Here is a 16,323-nt window from a genome sequence, read left to right as displayed (position 1 = left end):
TTTTTAGAATAACAAAAAATATTTTAGTAAAACATAAGTTTCCAGACAAGCCATACAAAATGGTCACAAGCTTTTTTTGAAGGGAGGACTCTACACTTGACCGCAAAGTCACAATGTATTAGTAAGGGCTGTGATGCTTGTTTAATGTTCCCATTTTGGTTCAAACAGTCAAGCTTGTCCATCTACAATGTCTAAATAAAGTTAGACTTGGCTAGAGAGCATATTTCTAAAGAACTGGTTAGCCGCTTTTAACCAATCCAATTAGATCACCAAAAAGGTGGGGAAAGGAGCCCATAACATTAAAATAAAACTACCTCTCCCCCTCAAAAAAAAAAAAAATAAAGAAAAACACCCACACCCTTGCAGTTAACCTGCGAACTACCTTCATTCACAGTGCTTTATACTTAAACCAGGATGGGGGAAACGAATAAAAGCAGGGAGGGACCACTGCTTTTAAACGTTTCACAACAATCCGGATGATACATCTAGCCTCTGCTCATGCTTTATGACAGTGAATCAGGACAAGACATAGATTTGCTAACGTACATTTAATCACCAAATAACTGAAGATGTCTGGGGTTTTTTTATTCTGTAATGTTTCTAAGACTATGTCCATTAAATGCAAGCAAAAAGGAAGAAGTCTTGGCAGAACAGGAGAAGTGATGCACATTTAATGACTGGATCAATTTAAATATTATTCATGGCATATAGCCTAGTCCATGCTCTAGCTGTTTCAATGGCTTGGGCTTCGTTGGTCTTCCACTGCTCCGCTACATCATTTGCTAATGGATCATCTGGATTGAGAGCACTTAACAAAGCCTGGATCGATAGCAGAACTGTGCGGATCTGCAGGGCTGGGGACCACTTATTTTTCAAAATATCTAAACATACTCTTTCCAACTTGTCCACATTTGGATGATAAATTTTGGTCATGAAACGTACTTGACGGGCTGCCATTGGGTATTCTTCCGCAAGTAATAGTTCAAGTTTAAAAGTCCCTCCCTCAAAGGGGGAATCCTGAAGGCCAGCAACGACCACATGAAAATAGCAGGAGTTGCTCTCATCTGGCTCTGCTTTGATGCCAGGAACTGGCTCTGCCAGCAAACGCTGGGTTTCCTTGATGATCCTGTGGGGCAGCCTGGATATCAGAACCTGAGTTCGGCCTCCGGTCTCGTCCAGTACTTTATACTTTTATTTCTACTTAAAATGTAATATTAGTTAATAATGTATTAAATAGCTATGTAGGAAATATATGTGCATGGGATTTTAAAACAATTTTTAATCTCACCATGTTAATGAACCATCTTGTAGTTTGAAACTAAAGTCAAGTCATTTTTCGGCCGGGCGCGGTGGCTCACGCCTGTAATCCCAGCACTTTGGGAGGCCGAGGTGGGCGGATCACGAGGTCAGGAGATCCAGACCATCCTGGCTACCACGGTGAAACCCGGTCTCTACTAAAAACACAAAACATTAGCTGGGCGTGGTGGTGGGCGCCTGTAGTCCCAGCTACTCGGGAGGCTGAGGCAGGAGAATGGCGTCAACCCGAGAGGCGGAGCTTGCAGTGAGCCGAGATCGCGCCACTGCACTCCAGCCTGGGCGACAGAGCTAGACTCCGTTTCAAAAAAAAAAAAGTCATTTTTCTTAAATTTTCCAGATTGAACATATTATTTGAGTACATTTTTGTCTTTTTTGAGAAATTTTATTTTTTCTATAATAAATATAACTTACAAAGTTAAATTTTAGAGATGATAGGAACTATATTCTTGTTTCTCTAGAATTTAATAAGAACATTTTATATTCCATCTTTAAGTTGTAGTATTTACTTAATAAGTAAATTTTAGATAGATATGATTCATCCTATGAATCTAAGAATATTTATGTTTTTCATTAACTATATTATATGTGGGAGAGATACAAATTCTTTTTACATATGCCTCATTGGAATCTACCAAGATGATCATATGGTTTTGCTTCCTTTTCTCTTGATGTGATCAACTACCTAAGTAGAAGTTTCAAGAATAAAAAAACACCCTACTAGTTCATAATGGATTGCTCTTTAATTATAGCTCTGTGTTTGAATTAGTAGTATTTTATTCAGTGCAAGTATTTCTGTGTTTATAAATAAGATTAAAAAAATGAATAATTTTGAATTTTGTTTCAAGGAGATATTATGTTTACAAAATGAGTTGAATTCAAAAAGAGCTCATAGCCTTTTGAGTGCTATAACACCATAAATGGGTGATAATTAGTTACTCCATAATACCTTCAAATAAATCACCTCCTATAAAAACCTCTGGAGTGGGTACCATTTTTTAATGTGGCCCTTTTTCTCTTGTTTTAATTTAAATCAATTAATAACAATTTTTCTATTTCTTGAAAACTTTTGCATGAATTACCTTTTTTCTAGAAACATCATCAATTTCAAGACTTTTAACTTTATTAGTATAAAGTTTCATATAGCTAGTTATATTTTTACATTATTTGTGGTTATTGTAACATTTATAAATTTGTATGTATGTGTTTTATCTTTTTTACACTTATCAGGTTTCCTAGAAATTGCTATTTTAATTGAAATTTTAACATATAGTTACATATTAATATTAAAAATTCTATGATTTTATATTTTTTAACTTATCAATTTTATGTTTTATCTTTTTAAATTCATACTTTAATATTTTCTCAATGCTATCTTATAATTATTACCTTCAATGTTTAGATATTATAGCTCTTTTTTTGCTTTATTTTGTAGTGAAGTCAAATGAAGCTAATTATATTTTACTGAACACTGTGACTATTTATGGCTTGGCCAGTTACATTTTAGCAAACACCACTTCAACCCCATGATGAAGATCTGACAACTAATTTTCTCCTTGGATTTCTTTTTAGAGTATCTATAACTACAGTTATAATTTCTTCTTTGACCTAAAAAATTATTTTGTAAAAAATTTTCTCTTTTATCTATTTGGGTACTTGATTTTAATTCACATTGTTATTTTTAAATATAAACACTTTATGGTCCCAATGTGTGGCGTTTCTTAAGCCTGAATTTTAGAATTTATTGAAATTTCTATATAGCACAATTCCCAGAAACTCACAAAGTTGATATCTGTGTGCCAGAAAGGAACTTTGCAATTAGATGGCTAAATGGAAAAATGGATTTACACTTAAAACATTCCATTAATTAAATAGAATTTAATTCTATTCAGTGGAATGTAGAATTTTTCAGTCACTAAATCTATATAATTTGTGTTTACCAATTTCATTAAGCAAACATATAGCAAGCTGCATAATGCACTCCATGTATGATTGCATTTTGTCATTTTCTACTATGCATATAAATTTACATTTTCTATTTTGATGAACTATTCAGTATATAATTATTATTGGGATACCTGAGTTGTTTTGTGTGACTTTCAAATACAAAATAAACATTTTATTCCCTTTCAATGCTTTTAGGCTTGTACTCAACTTTGTAATAACATTGAAATATCTGTTTTCATTTTGCTATGTTTTCCATGATGTTTCTGCCCAGATTTTGTTAAATTTTCTTTGAAATTTACGTTTTATGTGTTTCTCTTTGTATTAGTCTAGATAGGCTGTTTTTGTTTTTTTTTGAAACAACTAAAAAACCTCAATTTCTGAACACAATACCTCATTTCTAGAAAATTTCCTTCACCAAAACATATATTCACAAGGTTTCATTGAGATGCAAGGGGAAAGGGTGCTGGGAAATGTGGGTTTTTAGTGTTGCAAGGTGAGGAACATTGTTTCTGCCATAGTCTGTCATTCTGTTCATCAAAGGTCCATTCACTGTCCTTCCTTTTTGTTTTTCAAAGCTGTTTGCTTAGGATGGCTTTATTAATGAAAGCTCTTTTTTTGGTTCCAAATTAATTTTATAGTAGGTTTTTCTAATTCTGTGAAAAATAATGTTGGCATTTTGATTGAGATGGCATTTTGATTGAGATAGCATTGAATCTGTATATTGCTTTGGGCAGTAGGGCCATTTTAACTACATTGACCACAGAATTTTTCTTATTTATTTGTGTCATCCCTGATTTCTTTCAGCAGTGTTTTGTAGTTTCTTTTTTTTTTCTTTCTTTGTTTTTTTTTTTTTTTTTTTTTTTTTTTTTTGTAGGGATCTTTCACTCCTTGGTTAGATGAATTCCTGAGTATTTCATTTTCTTTGGGGCTATAGTAAATGGGATCATGTTCTTGATTTGACTCTCAGCTAGAATGTTACTGGTGTATAAAAATGCTACTGATTTTTTTACATGGATTTTGTATTCTGAACATTTACCTAAGCTATTAATCAGCCCTAAAAGCCCTTTGGTGTGGTCTTTAGGGTTTTCTATGTATGGAATTTTATTGTCAGCAACGAGATAGTTTAACTTCTTTTCCTATTTGAATTGGCTTTTGTTTCTTTCTCTTTCCTGATTGCTGTGTGTGGATAGAATTTCCATTACCATGTTGAATAAATGTGGTAAGAGTGGACATACTTGTCTCGTTCTAGTTCTCAATTGCAATGCTTTCAGCTTTTGCCTATTTAGTATGATGTTGCCAGTGGCTTTGTCATAAACGTTCTTGTTATTTTGATGTACTTCCTCCAATGCCTAATCTGTTGAGGATTTTTATCATGAAGGAATGTCGGATTTTATTGAAGGTTGTTTTTGCATCTACTGAGATGAGTGTATGAGATTTGTTTCTTATTCTGTTTATGTGGTGAATCACATTTACTGATTTGCATGTGGTGAACTAACTTTCCATCCCAGAAATAAATCTTACTTGGTCATGGTGAATTAACTTTTTGATGTGCTGCTGGATTCAGTTTGCTGAACGAAGCTGGAGGCATCACACTATCCAACCTCAAACCATACTATAAGGCTACAGTAATCAAAAAAGCATGGTACAAGTACAAAAACAGGTGCATAGACCAGTGGAACAGAATAGAAAACACAGAAGTAAACCTACACAACTATAACCATCCGAATTTCCACAAAATCTACTGAAATAAGCATTGACAATAAGAGTGCCTATTCAATAAATAGTGCTGGGATAACTGGCTAGTCATATGCAGAATAATGAATTGGACCCCTACCTCTTACCATATATGAAAATTAACTCAAAATGGATTAAAGACTTAAATGTAAGAGCTCAAATTATAAAAATGCTAAAAGAAAACCTAAGAAATACCTTCTTAACAAGTTTTGGCAAAGAATTTGTGGCTAAGTCCCCAAGAACAATTACAACAAAAACAAAAAGTAATAAGTGGCACCTAATTCAACTAAAGAGCTTTTGCACAACAGAAGAAGTGACTGACAGTAAACAGACAGTCTGCGGAATAGGAGAATATAATCACAAATTGTGCATCTGATAAAGGTCTAATATCAAGAATCTACAGGGAACTTAAATCAACAAGGAAAGAACAAAAATATCCACTTAAAATGGGCAAAGAATATGAACAGACACTTCTTAAAACAAGGTGTACAAGCAGCCAACAGCATATAAAAATGCTCAACATTGGCCAGGTGCAGTGGCTCACGCCTGTAATGTCAGCACTTTGGGAGGCTGAGGCAGGTGTATCACAAGGTCAGGAGTTCAAGACCAGCCTGGCCAAGGTGGTGAAACCCCACCTCTACTGAAAATACAAAAATTAGCTGGGCTTGCTGGCGGGCGCCTGTAATCCCAGTTACTCGGGAGGCTGAGGCAGAAAATTTCTTGAACCCAAGAGGTGGAGGTTGCAGTGAGCTGAGATTGCGCCACAGCACTCCAGCCTAGGCAACAGAACAAGGCTCTGTCAAAAACAAAAAAAACAAAAAAAAACAAAAACAGAACGTTTTGCTGTTGTTGTTTTCGTAAGTGCCATTTGGCTCTGTATGTAATTTCCCATTCACAAAAATTTCTCTCTCAGCCTTCTGTAGATCTGGTTCCTCTAGTGTTCAAAAATTACAGAAATGAAAATAAAAGGAAAAAAAATAGAACTGAATTTGATCATTTGCCGTCAATCAGTTTTTCTCCACTGAACTGTTTGTAGGAATAAAAAATTAGTCTTACAAATGCAAGAATTTTCCCAAAATAAGTTTAAATTTTGTTTTGTATTATTTGCCTAATTCATGAGACACACTTGCATTAATCATATTTGGCTCTTTTTGACCACAGGAATATTTTCTTCAACACTTTTTTATTGTTAATTTCATTAATTTGTCATCTCAGTATTTTCTCTGCTTTCTGGGCTTCATATTATGTTTAATTTGGATTTCTACAATCGTTTCTGTGTATCTTTTAGAGGCTATTTTATTATTTTAACCCGTTAATTCTTTTCTTCACAATCATGTTTGATGAATAAAATTTCCAGGCCTTAGGGTATACACATTTACAAACTAACATTTTTTTTTCCAAATAGCTCTCTCAAGTTATGATACCAATTTTATATTTCCACAAGGAGTATATGAACCTTCCTGTTTCAACACACGCTCACCATTTCTTGGTAATACTAAGCTTACAATTTAAATTGCCCTATATGTACAGTGAAAAAAGGTAACTTCAATTTTTCAATGTTTATTGTACATTCAGTTGTCCTTTTTGCTGAGTTCAGTTTTATGTAATTTACCCATTTTTAATATTTATATATTTTTGACTTAGGCATCAGAAAGATTGTTTCAATATACTTGATATTAACATTTTGTTTGCTAAATATGTTTAAGTATATTGTTGTCATTTAAATTTGTTTTTCAGTAACTTCAGTAACTTCTTTCATTTATTTGTGGGTTTTCTGTTCCTTATCCAAGAAATTTTATCATAGATAGAAAAAATTACTGAATACTATTTCTTAATAATTTTGAAGCTTTTCTTACTTGTCTCTTTTATTTGGGATCAATTTTTGCATATGACATTTGGTAAAGACCTAATATTGTAATTTTTTCAATTGGAAAACAATTTATCCCAACATAATCTACTGAAAGTTTATTCTTTCTCCACTGATGTAGAAAGTTAATTCTATTATACATTCAATTGTTGTATATACCTTGATGAATTTCTGAGTTCTATCATCTAAAATATTGATTAATTTGCCTCTCTCTTCACCTACGTTACTTTAATTACAAGAGTTTAAAATGAAAGTACTTTATAAATACTTTTATATTTTTGAAGAATATTTTAGACCTTTATAATTCTACATATATAGTTTCACAATGAGGCTTTGATTCAAATCTTTTTCATGTTGCTTTCTTATCCATCAAACTGATACGTCTCTATGCGTATCTAAGGTTGCCCTTACCGTCACTCAGTGTTTTGTGATTTCCTTTGTCAAAATCATGAGTGTACTTTATTAGATTTACTCCTAAATAATGTGTTTATATGATATTATAATAAGAAATTTTTGTATCACAATTTCTAAGAGTCTTATTAATATATAGAAAAAAAATCCGTTTTTGTTGACTGAGCATGAACCCAGAAATTCTCCCAAATTATTTTTTGTAAAATTTTATTTACTTGCCAGGCGCGGTGGCTTACTCCTGTAATCCCAGCACTTTGGGAGGCTGAGGGGGGTGGATCACGAGGTCAGGAGATCAAGACCATCCTGGCTAACACAGTGAAACCCCGTCTCTACTAAAAATACAAAAAATTAGCGGGGCGTGGTGGCGGGCGCCTGTGGTCCCAACTACTCGGGAGGCTGAGACAGGAGAATGGCGTGAACCCGGGAGGCGGAGCTTGCAGTGAGCCGAGATGGCGCCACTGCACTCAGCCTGGGCGACAGAGCGAGACTATGTCTCAAAAAAAAAAAAAAATTTATTTACTCATTTCTATTTTTATTTTTCATCTTTATTTAGGGATAATTGATGAATGAAAATCATACCTGTTTACAATGTACAAACTGATGATTTGATATATATACACATTGGAAAATGATTACCACAATCAAGCTAATTAACATACCCATCACCTCACATAGTTACCATCTTACCATCTTTGTGTCTGTGTATGGTCTGAAAATTTAAGATTTATTCTCCTGGCAAATATCTAGTATACAACACAGTATTATTAACTATAGTCACCATACTGTACATTAAATCTCCAGAACTTATTCATCCTGCATAACTGAACCTTTGTACCCTTTGACCAAAAGCCCTCTATTTCTTCACTCCCTCAACCCCCAGCAAACATCATTCTACTCTCTGCTTCTGTAAGTTTTAAACTTTTTTAGATCCCACACATAAGTCAGATCATTCAGTATTTGTCTTTCTGTGTCTGGCTTATTATATTTGCATAATATCCTCCAGTTTCATCCACATTGTTGCAAATGACAGCATTTCCTTTCTTAAGGCTGCATAATATTCTATTGTATGTGTATATATGTATTAGTCTGTTTTCATGCTGCTGATAAAGACATAACCGTGATTGGGCAATTTACAAAAGAAAGAGGTTTATAATGGACTTACAGTTCCACAAGGCTGTGGAAGCCTCATAATCATGGCGAGAGGCAAAGAGGAGCATGTCACTTCTTACATTGATAGCAGCAGGCAAAAAGAGAGAGCTTGAGAGAGCTTGTGCAGGAAAACTCCCCCTCATATAACCATCAGATCTTGTGAGACTTACTATTATAAGAACAGAACGGGAAACATCTGCCCCCATAATTCAATCACCTCCCACTGGGTTCCTCCCATGACACATAGGAATTGTGGGAGTTACAACTCAAGATGTGATTTGGTTGGGGACACAGCCACCATATCATTCTGTCCCTATCCTTTCCCAAATCTCATGTCCTCACATTTCAAAACTGATCGTGCCTTCCCAACAGTATTTCAGAGTCTTAACTCATTTCAGCATTAACTCAAAAGTTCACAGTCCAACGTCTCATGTGAAACAAGGCAAGTCCCTTCCGCCTATGAGCCTGTAAAATCAAAAGCAAGCCAGTTACTTCCTAGATACAATGGGAGTACAGGCATTGAATAAGTACAGCCATTCCAAATGGGAGACATTGGCCAAAACAAAGGGGCTACAGGTCCCATGCAAGTCTGAAATCCAGAGGGGAAGCCAAATCTTAAAGCTCCAAAATGATCTCCTTTGATTCCAATTCTCACATCCAGATCACACTGATGCAAGAGGTGGGTTTCCGTGGTCTTTGGAAGCTCCGCCCCTGTGGCTTTGCAGGGTATGGCCTCCCTCCTGGCTGCTTTCATAGGCTGGCATTGAGTGTCTGCAGCTTTTCCAGGCCCACAGTGCAAGCTGTCAGTGGATCTACCATTCTGGGGTCTGGAGGACGGTGGCCTTCTTCTCACAGGTCCACTAGGTGGTGCCCCAGTAGGAAGTCTGCATGCGGGCTCCGACCCCACATTTCTTATCTACACTGCCCTAGCAGAGGTTCTCCATGAGGGCCCAAGCCCTGCCCCTGCAGCAAACTGTTGCCTGGGCATCCAGACCTTTCCATACATCTTCTGAAATCTAAGTGGAGGTTCCCAAACCTCAATTATTGACTTCTGTGAACCCGCAGGATCAACACCACATGAAAACTGCCAAGGCTTGGGGCTTCCACCCTCTGAAGAAACAGCCTGAGCTGTACCTTGGTCCCTTTTAGTCATGACTGGAGTTTCTGTGATGCAGGGCACCAAGTCCCTAGACTGCACACAGCATGGGGACCCTGGGCCTCGCCCATAAACCATTTTTGCCTAGGTCTCCAGGCCTGTGATGGGAGGGACTGCCATGAAGACCTCTGACTTGCCCTGGAGAGGTTTTCCCCATTGCCTTTGGGATTAACATTAGGCTCCCTGTTACTTATGCAAATTTCTGTAGCCTGCTTAAATTTCTCCTCAGAAAATTGGTGTTTCTTTCCTATCACATTGCCAGGCTGCAAATTTTTGGAACTTTTATTCTCTGCTTCCCTTATAAAACTGAATGCCTTTAACATCACCCAAGTTAGCTCTTGAATGCTTTGCTGCTTAGAAATTTCTTTTGCCAGATACCCTAAATCATCTCTTTCAAGTTCAAAGTTCCACAAATCTCTAGGGCAGGGGCAAAAAGCCACCAGTCTCTTTGCTAAAACATAACAAGAGTCACCTTTACTGCAGTTCCCAACAAGTTCCTCATTTCCATCTGAGACCACTTCGGTCTGGACTTTATTGTCCATATCACTGTCAGGCTTTTGGTCAAAGCCATTTAACAAGTCTCTAGGAAGTTCCAAACTTTTCCACATTTTCTTATCTTCTTCTGAGCCCTCCAAACTGTTCCAACCTCTGCCTGTTACCCAGTTCCACAGTCACTTCCATATTTTCAGGTATCTTTTCAGCAGCGCCCCACTCTCCTGGTACCAATTTACTGTATTGGTCTGTTTCCAGGCTTCTGATAAAGACATACCCAGGACTGGGCAATTTACAAATGAAAGAGGTTTATAGTGGACTTAGAGTTCCACGTGGCTGCGGAAGCCTCATAATCATGGCAGAAGGCAAGGAGAAGCAAGTCACATCTTACATGGATGGCAGCAGGAAAAAAAATAGAGAGCTTGTGCAGGAAAACTCCCCCTTATAATAACCATCAGATCTCATGAACCTTACTACCATTAGAACAGAGGAGGAAAGACCTGCACCCATAACTCAATGATCTCCCACTGGCTTCCTCTCATGATACATGAGAATTGTGGGAGTTACAATTCAAGATGGGATTTGGTTGGGGACACAGCCAAACCATATCAATATACCATATGTTTTTCAATATACCCCATCTGTTGAGGGAAAACTAAGTTGATTCCGTATCTTGGATATAGTGAATAATGCTGGAATAAATATAGAAATGAAGATATATGTTCAATATACCAATGTCATTTCTTTTGGAGATACATATATATATATACACACACACACACACATAGAAGTGGAATTGCTGGATATATGACAGCTCTATTTTTAATTTTTTGACTAATCTCCATAATGCTTTCCATAATGGCTGTACCAACTTACATTTCCACCAACCGTGTACAATATCTCACTTTATTTTACATCTTTATGTTACCCATCTTTTTGATAATAGCCATTTCAACTGGTGTAAGATGGTATCTCTTTGTGGTTTTTATTTGTGTTTCTTTGATGATTAGTGATTTTGATTCTTTTTTCATATACCTGTTGGCCATTTGTATTCCTTTTATGGAGAAATCTCTATCCAAACACTTTGCTTATTTTTTAATCAGGTTACTTGTTTTCTTATTGCTGAGTTACCTGAGTTTCTTATATATATTGGATATTAACCACTTGTCAGATGCAAAGTTTGCAAATATTTTCTCCCATTCTTTAGGTTGTCTCTTCACTCCATTGATTGTTTCCTTTGCTGTGCAGAGCTTTTTAGTTTGATCTAGTCTCACTTGTTTACTTTTGTCTTTGTTGCCTGTGTTCTAGAGGTTATATCCAAAAAAAAAAAAAAAAAAAAAAAACATTGCTTTTTCCTGCTTTCTTCTAGTTGTTTCATAGTTTCATGTCTTATGTTTAAGTCTTTAATCCATTGAGCATCACTGGAGCTTTATTTTGTCCATTTGCTGACATCACGTTTTTTTTTATTGATCTTGATGCTTGTGGCCACGTGTCAATGTCTGCATGTTGATATTCTTACTTAATCCAGTGTTTGCATCCTGGCTTTGTTTGGTAACTTTCTTCCGCAGCAGGTTTGTCCAGTGATTCAATGTAGGTTGACTGGTGATATCCTTAAATCCATTACCATTTCAGCAGTTGCAGTTCCCTGAGGTGCCCTAAAGCCTAGAATTGCTGGGTCAATAATATTTGGCTGCTGAGGCTGATGCAGTGCTGAGTCACACCAGAAACCGTGGCTGCCAAGACCAGCACAGCACTGGAGTGTGCCCAAGACCCACAGCTGCTATAGTCTGCCCACCACCGAGGTTTATTCAGGGTCTGAGGCTGCTGCAGTCAGCTGGTGGTCATGTGGGTCAGATCTCAAGTTTGCCTTACCAGGGCCACAGGTTCCCATCTGGCCCTGGGACCACAGGATTTTGTCTCATGTTGGGGCAGGTCTAGAGGCTTTGTTCATGTATATTGGCCTGGTGCCAGGAGCAGAGGGGTCTAGCCCAGTGCTGGGCTTTACTGTAGTGGGCCCAGTACTGGATTCTAATGCAAAGTCCTACGCTTGCTTCCCTCCTTTTCCTCAAGTAGATGGTATTTCTCTCCAAACTGAACTGCCTGAGGTCGGGGAACAGGTGATGCAAAACTTATTAAATGGTCCTTTCTGCCCTCTTCAATTTGTCTATTCTAATTATTATGCTAAAACCAGGTACTGTAATGTCTCATCTGGTTTTCTTAACTCTCGTGAAAACTTCTTCATGCATGGATAGTTGTTCAAATTAATGTTTCTATGGCGGTAGGGGGGATAATCACTGGAGATTCCTACTCCATCTTCCTCCACCCCTCTCTGCCTTTTGTAATTTGATACTCTTTTGACAGACATATACATGCTAAGAACTGTTACATCTTTTAGGAGAATGGATGCCTTATCATTATGCAATGTTGGTCTTTATCCCTGCCATTTTATTTGCTTTGAAATCTGTTTTGTCTAAATTTAACAATTATTCCAGTTTTCTTTCAATTAGTGTCAACATGGTATATATATTTTTTACCTCGTTAATTTTAATTTATCTTTGTCTTTATATCTAAAGCAGATTTCTTATAAAAAGCCTGTAGTTGAGCAATTGTTTAAAAAGCCACCATCACAATCACCATCTTTAACATGTGTATTTAGACCATTCCATTCACATTTAAAGTAATTACTGATATAATTTGAAATCGTATTTACTATGCTTTAACTTTTTCCTATTCATTGTTCTTTTAATATGTATATTTAGATTAATCATATTACTCAATTCACATCAATGGTGAGTTGATATTACAATATCACCTATGCTTCTTTTTTAACATATCAGTAGTAGTTGCCTTAGAGTTTGCAGTATACATTTACAATTAATCTAAGCAGACTTTTAAATAATATTAAATAGATTCACATGTAGTGCATGTGCCTCATAATGTAGAAATTTCCACACTTTCGTCTTTTCACCTTTGAATAACATTACATGGATTTACCTGTAGTGCAGGTGGCTTACAACAGAGAAATCTCAATTCCACTCCACTATGCCTTATAAAACTCATTTTACTGATTAAGAGGTTATTATCAGACAGTATGTTGTTACCATTAATATTTGAATAGTTATATTACATTAATTTAAAATAAATAACAATATTTACTTTCATTTATTTCTTCTCTGACACTTTTTTTCTTTACGTATGTTAAAGACCTGTATCATCTTTCTGCATGCTGAATACTTTTTAACATTTAGTTCATGGCAAGTCTTCTGAAGAATAATCTCTCAGATTTTTTGTGTGCATTAGGTGCTCTGGGAAAATATTTATTTATTATTCACTATTGAAGGCTAATTTCAGTGCACATATAAAATTCTGTGTTAGGTTAATAGTTTTTTAATCTTCTAATGCTTTAAATATTTCACTCCACTCTCTTCTTGCTTATATGGGTTCTAACAAGGAGTCTGCTGTTATTCTTTTTTTTATTTTATTTTTTTTATTTTTAAAACCTTTTTTTTTTTTTCCAAGACAGAGTCTCACTCTGTTGCCCAGGTGGGAGTGCAATGGCGTGATCTTGGCTCACTGCAACCTCCGCCTCCCAGGTTCAACCGATTCTACTGCCTCAGCCTCCCAAGTAGCTGGGATTACAGGTGCCCACCACTACACCCAGCTAATTTTTTTTTTGTATTTTTAGTAGAGATGGGGTTTCACCATGTTAGTCAGGCTGGTCTCAAACTCCTGACCTCAGGTGATCCGCCCGCCTGGGCCTCTGAAAGTGCTGGGATTACAGGCATGAGCCACCGCACCCGGCCCGTTATTCTTATTCCTTTTCTTCTATAGATAAGGTAATTTCTTTACCCCCACACCCACCACCGGCTTTTATAAAGATTTTGTCCTTGTATTTGGTTTTCTGCAGCTTGAGTATGATATGCCTGGTTATATTTGATTTGATACTTATTCTGTTTGGGATTCTATAAGCTTCCTGAATCTGTGGTGTGGTGTTTGTCATTAATTTTGAAAAGTCCTTGGCCATTATTACTTCAAATATTTCTTCTTCTTTTTTTTTTTCTTCTCCTTATGGTATTCCAATTTACACACATGTTACATGTTTTCAAATTACCCTACACATCTTAGATAGTTTACTGATTTGATTCTTTTTTTCTGTTGTTGCAGTTTGGTAAGTATTAATTGACACGTCTTCAAACTCACTAACCCTTTCCTTGGCCATGTCTAGGTCATCAGAATAATTTTTCATTTCTGGTACAGTGCTTCTGATTCTTAGAATTGCCTTTAATTCCTTTCATTTTTTGATTTTCTACCTCTCTGCTGATATTACCCATTTGTTTTTGCATATTATCTCTTTTGTTCATTAGAGCCATCAGTATACTAGTCATAGTTATTTGACATCCCCTGTCTAAAATTCCAATGCGTGTGTCTGGTTCTGATGCTTGCTATGTCTTTTGGAACTGTATTTTTCCTTGCCTTTTACCATTTCTTGTCATTGTTGTTGCCACTGTTGAAAGCCAGATATAATATATCAGCTAATAGAGAACTGAGGCATACAGGGATCTAGTGTGAGGTTTTATATTAACTTGAATAGGATTTGAGCAATGTTTGATGTTTGCTGTAACCACAGGTGTCAGAGCATTTAAATACCCCTAAAAACATTGTTTTGTTTTCTCTGCTACTTTTTGGTTTCTCCTAATAAATGCTTCACCAATAAAGTCTAGCTTAGCAGCAGTTTCAGTTACTAAGGTGTGGGAGATTACAAGCTCTCTTTACTATTATGATTACATTTCACTCCTTTATTGGTCCTGAATACCAAGGCTATGGCCTTTATGAATTACTTCTGAAGTAATTCATAGCCTTTTATTTCTTCCCTTGCATGAGACGGAATGTCTAGAGATGGGTGGAGTTGGCTGGTTGCTCTCCTTCCATGTTGGATAAAGATCTAGTGAAGTTTTTTCTTCTGTAAAGTAGCTCTTTCTTATAGAGAACACTAGGCGTATTTCCAAGTGGTTACTTTTTCCCTTACTCTGACCAAAGCATGAGGAATTTTATTTTTATCTTCACAATGACAACATGATGAGTTTCTTCAAGTGAATGCCCATGAAACTGTATGACTTCCATAAGACTGGGCCTCCAGGAGATTATCCCTCTGGTGCTAGTCTACACCAAGCCTCCAGCAATTCATCAGTATCACCATTTAATTATTCCTACCAGTTTATTGCTCGAGTTGCTTCTGCTCCAAATAAATTGACCTCAACTGTGATCCTCTGTATTTATCTATATCTCCAGATTTCAGTTTGGTGGTTTATCCCGTGGCTCTAAGGAAGGCATTGGTTTTCAGTTTGCTTAACGTTTTCACTGTTGTAAAAGTGAAAGTGAGAATGTCCAAGTGCTTTACATTTCAGAGCTGAAACCAGAAATACTAATAATCCTAATATTGGCTTATATAATTCAAAGCTATATTATTAGGTGCATACTAGTTTATGACTGTCATCTTTTTGGCAGTAGTCTCTCTGTATCCCTAATAATGCCTTTTGATTTTCTGTTCTGAATGCATTTTGATTTTCTGTTCTTTTCAAAATTAATAATGCCACACTTCCTTTCTTTGGTTATACTTTGCTTAGAATGTATTTTCTTCCAACCTTTTTAACCATTCTGTATGAATTTGCTTTAAATGTATCTCTTTTAAGAAGAATATAAATAAACTTTCCTCTCATCTGATAGTCACTGTCATGCAGTAGATGAGTTTAAACTTTTGCATTTAATGCGATTATTGATAAATCCTAACTTGTTTCTAAATTTTATTTTATTTTTAATTATTATGGTGGTTTTTTTTCCTCTATAGCCTTCTACTGAGTTTATGAGACTTTTTTTTACTTCTGCATTTTCCTCAGTACTGATTTTGAGGTTAGTCAGTCTATTTCTGAATGTTCAGAGGTTACCCTTATCTTTTCTGTTGTGGTTGTGGTGGTGATAAAGTTTTGTTTTATCCTTAGTTTTTATAATTCATATTTACATTGGAAAAGTCTAAAGCTTATTAGTACCGAAAATACACAGAACATAGAAATCTTTAAATCCAGTCACTCACTTTGGCTCCATCTTACTCATAGCTTTCATGATATTGTTGTCTAGCATTTTTTACATTTCTAGTTCCAGCTTCTTCTAAGGACATACATTTTCAAGCCCTTCTTACTTTGTGAGCTCATAGCATATTGGTAGATCATTATTCATGAGATTTGGATAAGTCAAATAA

General features: G+C 36.0%; 1 protein-coding gene across 1 annotated transcript; it reads right to left on the bottom strand.

Annotated features, from left to right (window-relative positions):
* Positions 1-687: 687 nt before the first annotated feature.
* Positions 688-2,456, bottom strand: LOC129024228 (ubiquitin-conjugating enzyme E2 N-like). The gene is made up of 2 exons (XM_054471076.1): positions 2,397-2,456; positions 688-1,188 (listed from the first exon to the last, which is right to left on the bottom strand). The coding sequence occupies exons 1-2, from the start codon at positions 2,454-2,456 to the stop codon at positions 688-690; spliced, it is 561 nt and encodes a 186-aa protein (XP_054327051.1).
* Positions 2,457-16,323: the final 13,867 nt, after the last annotated feature.

The sequence above is a fragment of the Pongo pygmaeus genome, chromosome X, assembly GCF_028885625.2.
Source record: "Pongo pygmaeus isolate AG05252 chromosome X, NHGRI_mPonPyg2-v2.0_pri, whole genome shotgun sequence".
NCBI lineage: Eukaryota > Metazoa > Chordata > Mammalia > Primates > Hominidae > Pongo > Pongo pygmaeus.
Note: the sequence above shows the minus strand (reverse complement) of the source record. Positions and strands in the feature narration are given on the sequence as shown.

Bases quoted from the DNA above. Each gene is read 5' to 3' on its own strand.
- LOC129024228 (XM_054471076.1), bottom strand. From the start codon at position 2,456: ATGAAACTTTATACTAATAAAGTTAAAAGTCTTGAAATTGATGATGTT. The intron at 1,189-2,396 runs GTAATTCATGCA...TAGAAATAAAAG, and splicing joins ATGATGTTTCTAGAAAAAAG to TATAAAGTACTGGACGAGAC.